The 10,000-nt window shown below is 40.1% G+C and overlaps 1 protein-coding gene across 1 annotated transcript in view; it reads right to left on the bottom strand.

Annotated features, from left to right (window-relative positions):
- The window catches only part of LOC101859469 (neurexin-4), a gene marked incomplete at its 5' end in the record, with an annotated part of 32,920 nt that overhangs the window by 18,640 nt on the left and 4,280 nt on the right, over positions 1–10,000 (bottom strand). Inside the window, 10 exon segments of the mRNA XM_005093968.2 lie at positions 18–227; positions 1,784–1,906; positions 2,619–2,725; positions 3,682–3,826; positions 4,429–4,584; positions 5,110–5,191; positions 5,615–5,770; positions 7,249–7,419; positions 8,712–8,890; positions 9,713–9,916. Of these exon segments, the coding sequence (XP_005094025.2) occupies positions 18–227; positions 1,784–1,906; positions 2,619–2,725; positions 3,682–3,826; positions 4,429–4,584; positions 5,110–5,191; positions 5,615–5,770; positions 7,249–7,419; positions 8,712–8,890; positions 9,713–9,916 (1,533 nt within the window).

The following is a 10,000-nucleotide window of genomic DNA, read 5'->3' as shown; positions in this document are numbered from 1 at the left end:
AGACATAATCAACTCACCAGGATCAGCAAGCAGCTTTGCGTTCATGCAGCGATACTCGACATTTTGACGACACGTTCTTGCGCGGTCAATAATCTCTTCCAGCACCAGCACATCGTCCGCCGAGTACGTGATCTTGCGTACATAGGAACCGGGCAGCTGGAAGCCGTTCACACGTACGTAGCCCATGCTGTCATGGCCTACGTATGTGATAATCTCACCATTGTCATCTGTAGACAAAAGTCATACTATTTTAAAACTCAAAAGGAGATTTGTGTCACGACGTGGTGGAATCAGATGCTTGTCAATTACAGGCATATGGAATTATTGTCAAAAATTCACCTTTCTTTCTTGAATCAAAGTAGGGATATTTGCCATTGAAGAAGCTGGAGGTCACCTGGTGTCAGTGGCAGAATTGGCGACAAAATGGCAGCCAAAGTTTGGAACTTCCAAAGCTCGAGTGCCATAGAAAACTACCCCACTCTGCCACTCTATGAAATCTCAAAATCAGGATCTCAGGGGATAAAAGTCAGGATTTGGAGGAAAAAAAATGGGATCAACAATAAGTTATTAAGATGACTGTTAAGCTTTTAAAATGTTTTTCTAAGGGTGTCCATAAATATATTAATATATATGTATAGAGGCCCTATATATATCTATCAGGGATGCCAATTTATTTTTGAAAAAAAACCCTGAAAATGAGCGGAGCATCACACCTCACCTTAAACGAACCTTGTAAAATCTTTAAAAGAGCAAACAAAAACATTTCTCTTACCATTCCCCTGCCCTTTGCAAGTGTACAAAAAAACGGAAAAAGCCGGAAAAAACGGAGATTTGGCATCCCTGATATATATATATTCATATTATATATATGGCCTCTGAGTGTATTTATGAGTGTGAGTGTGTGTGTGTGTTTGCATGCGAGTGTGCATGTGTGTATATTTTTTATTTTAAATTCTGAAGCATCAGTCAAGCACTCAAGTGTCTACCCCTCCCCCCTCCAAAGTCCCAAAAGACACTTCAACCAGGGTGCATGAACTCATGACCATCAACGGACAGTCTCCGACACACAGGGAACTCACACGCCGAAGTTATGTCACGTGATGCAAACGCACGATAGAAAGTTTTACTGACGGGCCTGACTAACTGCATGTTCACAACAAATGCTCGGACAAGCAACAGTAGTTGTGGGGTAACAACAACGGCAGACCGACCAGATGTATCAACAAAATTTTTTTCCCTCAATTGTGTTCAGACCAAAGCAACGACAACGGCAGAGTGTAGTCCAGTCAGCGCAGTAAGTTGTTTTAGGGTTAGAACATAGAACGACTGTCTTACGTCCGAGCGTTTGGTGTGAACGCGCAGTTACTAGACCTTGGACGAGGTTTGTTTTGAAAGTAACAGCAAAACTACGAATACAGTAGTCTCCACCTAAGATCCCGGTGCACGGGAGCAAGAAAAAATTGAAGATCGGGAGGCTTAGCGTACTGACGGCACATTAGCCGCGCCGCCCCCCACGGCTCAGCGTAGCGAATGAGTTAAAATGCTAAAATATTAAAATTCGGTGTAAATATATTTTCAATTTAAAACAACTCTTATAAATAACAATAAAAATTTTAAATAGTACGATTTCACTTTACAATTTGCTATAAAGGCCAATGGCCTTCAGAAAATTCAAAATTCTGCTGGGACCAACGACGGAAAAAATGTCTTGCAATTTCTTGCATTTATAACATTAAGCAGCAGGCCTGGCAGTAAGAGGGGTTAAACAGCGCCAACAACTCACCTCTTTCACAAGCTGCTTTGAATGGTTTGAAAGGTCCTGAGCCATCAATGTCAATCATAGTTTCTTCTTTGCCCTCTTCATTGGAGTACTGCTTGAACATGTCGCACGAGATATAGTTCTCCGCTGTACCGAGAAAATAGAGAGAAAAACACTGTACTAGCATGTTTCTTCTTCTTCTTTTCTCACTCTCGAGCCGGAGTACAGGCCACCAACGAGAGCTCTCCATCTAATTCTGTCCTCAGCTACAGTCTCTACCTCTGTCCGTCCAGCTGTATCCCATCTTTTAAGGTCTGATTCTAAATCCTTCCTTCAACTGCTGTTAGGTCTTTCTCTCACAGTTTACTAACTACTGATCTCTAACTGTTTCCAACTCATCTAACCCAATGGTGGAAATAAGTTTATGTAATAGAAAATTCAATTGTAGAAGTTTTACATTGTTTATGTGACTGAAAGAGTAATGTACTACCAACATTCATGGCTGCCTCTATCTTTCTCTCATTCAAATCTTTTTCTCTCTCTGTCTCCTTCATTTGTCGTTCTTTCTCTTTTTTCATATTCTCTGTTTTCTTTCGCAAGACTTGACCACACAGATCTGGACAACAAAAATTAGATGCAACCCCCCACCACCCCGACTTAGTAAGAATTTTATTAAGAAGGGCGCACGCGCTGTAAGCATAAACACTCCTTGCACAGGAGTTCCAAGAAATTTTTAATGCAGCTAAAAAACCCAACAAAAACCCAAACCAAACCAAAAATAAAAACCCCTTTAAAAAACAACTATAAACAAACAAACAAAAAACTCAAAAAAACAAAACAAACAGCAACAAAAACTTACGAGTGTGGCAGAGTTCTCCCTTGTATCCTGTGTCAGTGCAGTCACAGGCAAACGTGTTCCACGACTGCTCACACACTCCACCGTGCTCACACGGGTTCGGCGTGCACCTGCGCAGAAATCAGACAGAGGAAGAGTTGTAGTAACAGCCAGTCAGTTCTTTTGGCTTAAGACAGTTTTGCAGAACTTGTAACACAATGAATAAGGTCACATAAGTGCCAAAGATTAGAGGTGTTACGAGAGAATTTAATATAAAGAAATAACGAATGACAGATGTTTGCAGACCTGCTACTCCTTGAAACCTAAAAATCAGATTCAACCAATGTGACTGCCAAGCTGACTAAAAATTTTCCTGAGGTGTCAATAAATTTTAGTTTTAGTAAGAGTTCTAGTTTTAGTAAGTGTTTTACAGCACTTGTAACACAATAAGTTCATATAAGTGCTGAAGATTAGAGGTGTAACAAACACAAAAAAGACGGAGGGGAGATAAAGACGATAGATGTTTGATAGGAGAGAAGAATTTGAGTTTGAGTAGAAAACACAAAGCCAGTTATTTTGCGCTGGAAAAAAAAAGCAACAGAGACAGACAGAAATATAAGAGGGAAAGTGGAGCAGTACATCCTATCAAAGGTGCCCTCCAAGCACCCACAACCAGTCAGCATGATAAAGACCAAATTTAGCACCAAAAAAAAAAGAAAGATGAAAAATATATTAAACAATAGGATATTTTACTGTATGTAAGACTCTTACAGCAATTGCAACACGATTAAGTTACATAGGTATTAAAGATTAGAAGTGTTACCACTAGAGAGTAACATACAAAGAGAAGAAGGAGGGAGGACAAGGACGACAGATGTTTGATTGGAACGAAGGAAGAAACAACACCATAGCACCAGCAAACCACGATTCAACAGCATAACAATGATATTGTGAGAAGAAAGGCACGATTGTATTGGAGCCTGGTATAGAAAGGACTTAATGCAATCAAGGGCGTGACCTTGACCCCGAAGGCCAAAAGTAATAATAAGCAGCCCCCCCCCCCCCCCCAACAGCTGATATAACTCACCTGTCTCTGATGGCACACGTGCCCAACTGTGCCCCAATGATGCGCTCTTCCTTGTCAGCCACCAGGTTATCCAGGTCCACCTCCCTCTGAGCCACCTGCAGGTTGCGGATACAGCCCCGGAATCCATTGTACAGGACATTACCACCTGGGACATGGGAGAGGAAAGAAAGAGACTCCTTCAGTTTTAGTCACAGTTTTACGGCATTTGCAACTAAATAAGGTCATTTATGTGCTGAAGATTAGAGGTGTTACAAGAAAACAACAAACACAAAAAAGGAAGGGAAGAGATTAAGGATAATAGATGTTTGATAGGAAAGAAGGAGCAAACCACACCAGAGCACCCACTAGAAACTTCAATCTTTTAAGTTTAGTTTTAGTAAAGGTTTTACGGCGCTCGAAACTGAAAAAGTGTTATAATTTTTTTAAAGTAACTGTGAACTTTAAGAAAAGATAGAGAAGATAACCAATTCACTCATCTCCACAAAGAGAAATTTATTCGACATCTTAGAGTACTGGAAAAATAGAAAGCATGAGATGCAGGGGTAGACCATGAGCAACTAAGAGAACTTGAACAGATGGGTGATTGGGAAAGACCATGGTAATATCGTTGTTTAGAACATCCAAGCAGAGAAATGAGCGGCTAAACATGATCATCAATATAATCTGTTTTAGATCTAGGACTCCATGATGATGATGAACAAGGTCATTCTTCACTAAATCTTTTCTATTGTTCATAAAAATACCAACCTATGTAGTAGTTTGTCTCAGGCGATAAGTCCACACTCCTCTGCGACACCTTCGCATTGCGGTCTACTGTGCAGTTGATCTTGTTTCGGTCAACGTACATGTAGAATGAGTGCCACAAGCCGTCAGTAAAGGTAGAAGTAGGGCTCATCATGTCCGCTGGGAAAAGACAGTTGTTTGCTTATTTCAGAATTTCTTCTTTTTTGGGGGTAATTTTTTTAAAGAGTTCTAAGGCACTTGCAACATAAATAGGTTATATATATAAGTTACAGATATTAGAAGCAATACAAGAGAGTAACATACAAATAAAAGGAGGAGAGAGAAAAAGGGCGTTATGTGTTTGACAAGGAAGAAGGAGCAAACCACACCAGAGCCCCAGCCACAGGTGGTTGATGGCTTATTTCAGATGAAAACAGAAGGAAGAAAGCACATTGCTCAAAGAAAATGAAACAGAAAAACATATAAAAAGGCAGACTCTTTTGTTTTACTTAGCATTTTACAGTACTTGCAACACAATTAGGTCATATAAGTATCGAAGATTAGAGGTGTTACAAAAGAGTAATTAACACAAACAAAGGAGGAGCAATAAAGATGACAAATGTTGGATAGGAAAAAAGGAACAAACCACACCAGGACGTGGCTCAAGGTGAAATATATTTCTTGCCATTAATATGGGACACTTACTGTTTCTCACGACATCCTGAATGACTTGTCCATTGGACTGCTGGATAGTGTAGGAAATGAATCCATTCTCATCAACTTGAACCTGTGGATAAGAAATAAATAGAACAATAATAACAACCGCAGAAAAAAACAACTGTAGTAAGCTCAGATAAAGGGCCAATCCATAAAACGAGAAACTGCAGTGACACCAAACGCAAGGATGAGAACCTGCTGAAAAAAACATTATAAGGAGTGATAGAGGAGTTCTTTCTTTTTTTTTCTAAGTCATAGCAGGCATGTTCAAGCATGTCCCAGGTTGTGGGTTGGATTAAGCCACTACAAATATCTCGTGGGTCAGGGCAAGAGATAATTGGGAGAAACTGGTTGGAATACCTAAGCTCTTTATACATCGTACAAGTACCTTATACATTGTTTGATCACTTCATACAATGTGCAAGCACTTTAAATGCTGTATCTGCACTTTAAATATTATACTACAACTTTATATAATGAACACTCAACTTACAGCAACATATCCATTTTTGACAGGATGGTACACAAGAAGGCCATCATTGTCATGAGTTCGAAACTCCAAAGACACATGGACGACCTGACCAGACACTGTGGTGATGAACAGGTGAGACTCCAGGGTGGGGAATGTGATGGGGATCTTCGCCTCCACCTGTGGAGATGGGGAGACAGTGGAATAACCTGACGTGTACATATATGCAGAAAAGATAAGGGGGGGGGGGGGGGGAGGTAGGGAGAGGTAGAGAGAGAGAGAGAGAGAGAGAGAGAGAGAGAGAGAGAGAGAGAGAGAGAGAGAGAGAGAGAGAGAGAGAGAGGGGGAGAGGGGGAGAGGGAGGAAGAGGGCGAGGGAGAGAGAGACAAACAGACAGACGGACAAATGTTTCTGAATCAGGACAACGACATTATTAAATTACTACATCACTTGTACTACAGATATTCAGTTCATAACAGTAATTTTTCTATGCTTAAAGCATAGATAAGGCCACAGTGAAAGTTCAAAATTCTTCTTCAGCATTGGCAAGTCCATGAAGCACAATACTAGAAAACAGAAAATAAATATGTATTACATACTCAGACCCTCATAAACATACAAAATACATTATTTACATACAGGTTGGCAGCTAAGCAGTTGCAAATCATCTGCGGGGAACCCCCCCCCCCCCCCCACCCCCAGGACCCTCAACATTGCACAATAAGCCAAGATGGGGGGGGGGGGGGGGTCACTGGGGTGTGTCATTGAGCAACACACGACAACCCTGGGTCAAAATACAGGGCGCTGCACCGTGGCGACCGACAATGGCATGTTTGTAACTTGTTCAGTACCGTGTAATATCGTGTATTAAAAATTTATGTATGTATTTGTGCATGTGTTTATGTATTTATGTATGTAAGTATGTATGTACGTATGTATAACGGATGTATGTTTGCCATTGTAAACCAAATTGCCCTTCTGGGATCAATAAAAGTGTAATTTAATTTAATTTAATGAATACATTTAAAGCAGTTCAGAAAAAGGTCAATTGTGTCATGATGCAGTAGAATCAGGTGCTCGTCCATTTTTAGGCATATGGAGTTATTGGTATCATCTTAAAGGTTGTTCATTTGCCTTTCTTTTGACGTAAAAAAAATCCATTATCTTGAATAGAAGTTGACATTTTTACGATTGAAGGAGGTTTTCAGAGCTAAAATTATTGAGAAAATGGCCACAAGTTTGGTGATTTCCATAGCATAAGAGTTCTTGGAAACTGAAAATTTAAATTTGCTACGCTTCAAATCAACGTTTTCCCTTAAAATCCACACATATAAGTGTTTTTGAATTGACATACAAGGTGCTGAGCCAAAAAACAAAAAAATGGAAAAAAATTTCCACGCTAATCTCGGATTTCATTATTTTGACCAGCGCCTGATTTCACCACAATGCCTCATAATTGTACTTTACTGTTACAACAAACAGTGTGGATGAATAGAGTAAAAAAGACCCTTCAAAGCCACAATACGACGATCTATAAAGAAACACAACTGGCTCACTTTCAACAATTAATCTCCCCTCGACTCTTAGCGGCACAAGAACACAGGAAACATAAAAATGTAAGTACAAAGACTATGATATTCAAAGACTGCAATACGTACACCACAGTACGGTCCGACATTGTTTTTGATAGACACAGTGGGAATTCTTCTTTCCAAGGCATCAGGAATCAGCTTGGCGCCATTCAGATTTATGTTCTGAATGCATCCATCAAAGTTGTACTTGACACTTATTCCATCTTGATTGAAGTATGGAACACCCCCAATGAACAGCTGAAATATAATTACACGTCGCAGGATCAAAATTGAAATTCATACAAAACCATGATTAGATTCATTTCTAGATAAAAAAAACTCAAGTGCATGAATAAAAAGAGCACACAGTTAACTCTTTGAAATCCATCAGACACTAGGAGCGTCTGACGGTAATAACCGCTGGGAGCGTCCAGTACTAGTGACAACTGTTTAATTTCATTTAGTGCTAGTTTTTGCTTGTTTTTCGGAACTATTCCCGAACCAATAGTAATGACTAAGCCTTTGTTTCCGCTGTTTAGAAGTTGGAGGCAAGCTTTTGGGGTTATAATGAGACATAGTGCATTAGGTTTAGGTGACTGTAAAAAAAACCTCCGGGAAACTGTAAAAAAACAACTCAGGGCTAAACTCTTTTTATCCTGGCCGTACCCCCACGGACTCTGTCTCCGTCCTGGTGCTGCCGCGCCAAACGAGTTGGAATTCAGTGTGTATATTCAAAGTGCTGTATTTCTTACATTGACTCTTAGGTGTTAAGGAAATTTGACAGTTATGTTAGAAATTGAATGTTTTTGTAAATGTATGTGGCTAGGAATTACACCAATTGCAGAATGTAGATTTTGAGGTGTTTTCCACCTTCCAACTTGACCTCGATTGCTGCGCACACGACATCCCATTCGATTTTATAGATCTAGCCCTATCCATCGATACAACACAAATTACAGTACTGACCCCTTTACCATGATCTGAATCGCTATTAGATCTAGATGAGTCTTAGTCCTGTTATCATCCACAATGGAATTTACAGCACCTGATTCAGAGTCACTTTCATCAAATTAGTCTCAATCCCCCTCACAACCCAGCCCCCTCTTCAAAAGTACTTCGTCGGTCGTGAACATGTACTTTCGCGACATCTTTCAAGCTTCTACACTCACCAAAAACAAAGAAACCGCTGTTCAGTAGAAAATTTAAATATTCAGACAGAGCTAGCATCGCTGTATTTGTGTATATGGATTATTTTAAGCAGAACTAGCTTCTTTGACATGACCATATAGCTGTTCCGAGTTTACTTGTAGCCCGGACTGATCCTCATTATGAGTATACTCGTAGCCCGGATAAAAAGAGTTGAATTAAGCCTACTGGAAGACAAAATAACTTCAGCAGACCTGTAACACTCTGGAATAATAACTTTCAGGAAAGCATACACAATATCAGTCATCCATGCTGGGAAAAAAGTAATGTAGGCAGGCAGAAACAATAGAGGAAAAAAGGGGAAATTAACCCATTCCACTCGTTTGAACGACACGTCTACTCACAAATTTATCCAGGTCCAGGCGGAAGAAAAGACCATTGGTCTCTAGCTTGTTGATGAGTCGGTCAACAACCACCTTCAACTTCTTCCTGTCACGGGTGATTATAACGTCGTGCCACTGGTTGTCATCCAACAGACTACCCGCCCGCACCTCCGTGAAACCACCAACTTTTACTGTTGAGCCTGAGCAAAAAGAACAACACATTCCGTCATTCAGCAAATTAACATCAACGCCAATTTCTTCATACTTTTAAGTCCAAGCAAAAATTCTTTAAAATATTGTACATCAGTTCATGAGCATCAGGAGTTACCATACACCCTCGTAATGAAGCTACTACTTTAACACCTACAGTACCGATGGCTCAAGCAGTGAAAAAACCCTCAAGTACCGCACCAGTTTAGAACACAGCAGCCATGGTAGAGTTATTTCTTTTTAATTTAAAAAAACAACAACCTTTGCAGCCCAAGAAAAACGCTTTAAAAGTTCGCTGAGTTTCATCAACCATTCTGCTATCAAAAAGACTTCCATTGGTATTTACTTCAGTGCAGTGAATACGTTCATTGTTTAAATATGTTTAGTGTGCCTGGTCGAGTCAGCAACTAAAGTCGCCAGCAGTAATGAGGCATACTACGGCCTGGCGACTAAAGTCGGTACTAAAAGTGTTAAATATTTGGCTCACACAATGCAAAACGAAACTATAATGACACTAGTGACATAGAGATAATGACCTGCTCAACACAGAAGAAGTAAAAGAGCCATTCTTTTTTTTTTTTTGGTAGAGGCAACCTTCTAACAAAAGTCTTTTTAAAAATCCATCTCTATCGCTGTTGGAACATATTCACCATGTCATAATCCACTCGATACGTGTATCATTACAGTTTATTGAAAATTGAGTGCATTGTAAGACAGGAAAACTTTTTGGGGGGACAGACTTCGCACGTAAATCTACTCTAGTAGATGCTCCCCTCTCAAACCATATCATGACATTTGAATATTCGTATTACCTAAATCAATTTTGAAGTACAGGTATCCACGTCGCATCTCCAGCATCAAAAGGTCGCCTTGGTTACCGCTTGCATAGAGTATGACACCATCCGGTTTGCTAGTGCGGAAACGAAGCTCAAGTAGATCCTCAGTTGTCTGCACGGCCTGACGACTCATGTCAAACTCAATGAAGCTCTCTCCATCAAAAGAAGCTGTTTCTGGTTCTGGGAATTGCAATATAAAATAAACAGGTGAACCTGACCTGCTCTAATGGCCAATGTTCAAGACTGTCACTTGTACATACCCCC

The sequence above is a fragment of the Aplysia californica genome, unplaced genomic scaffold (genome assembly GCF_000002075.1).
Source record: "Aplysia californica isolate F4 #8 unplaced genomic scaffold, AplCal3.0 scaffold00073, whole genome shotgun sequence".
Taxonomy (NCBI): Eukaryota; Metazoa; Mollusca; class Gastropoda; order Aplysiida; family Aplysiidae; genus Aplysia; species Aplysia californica.
The sequence above is the reverse complement of the archived record's forward strand: the minus strand, read 5'-3'. Positions and strand labels throughout refer to the sequence as shown.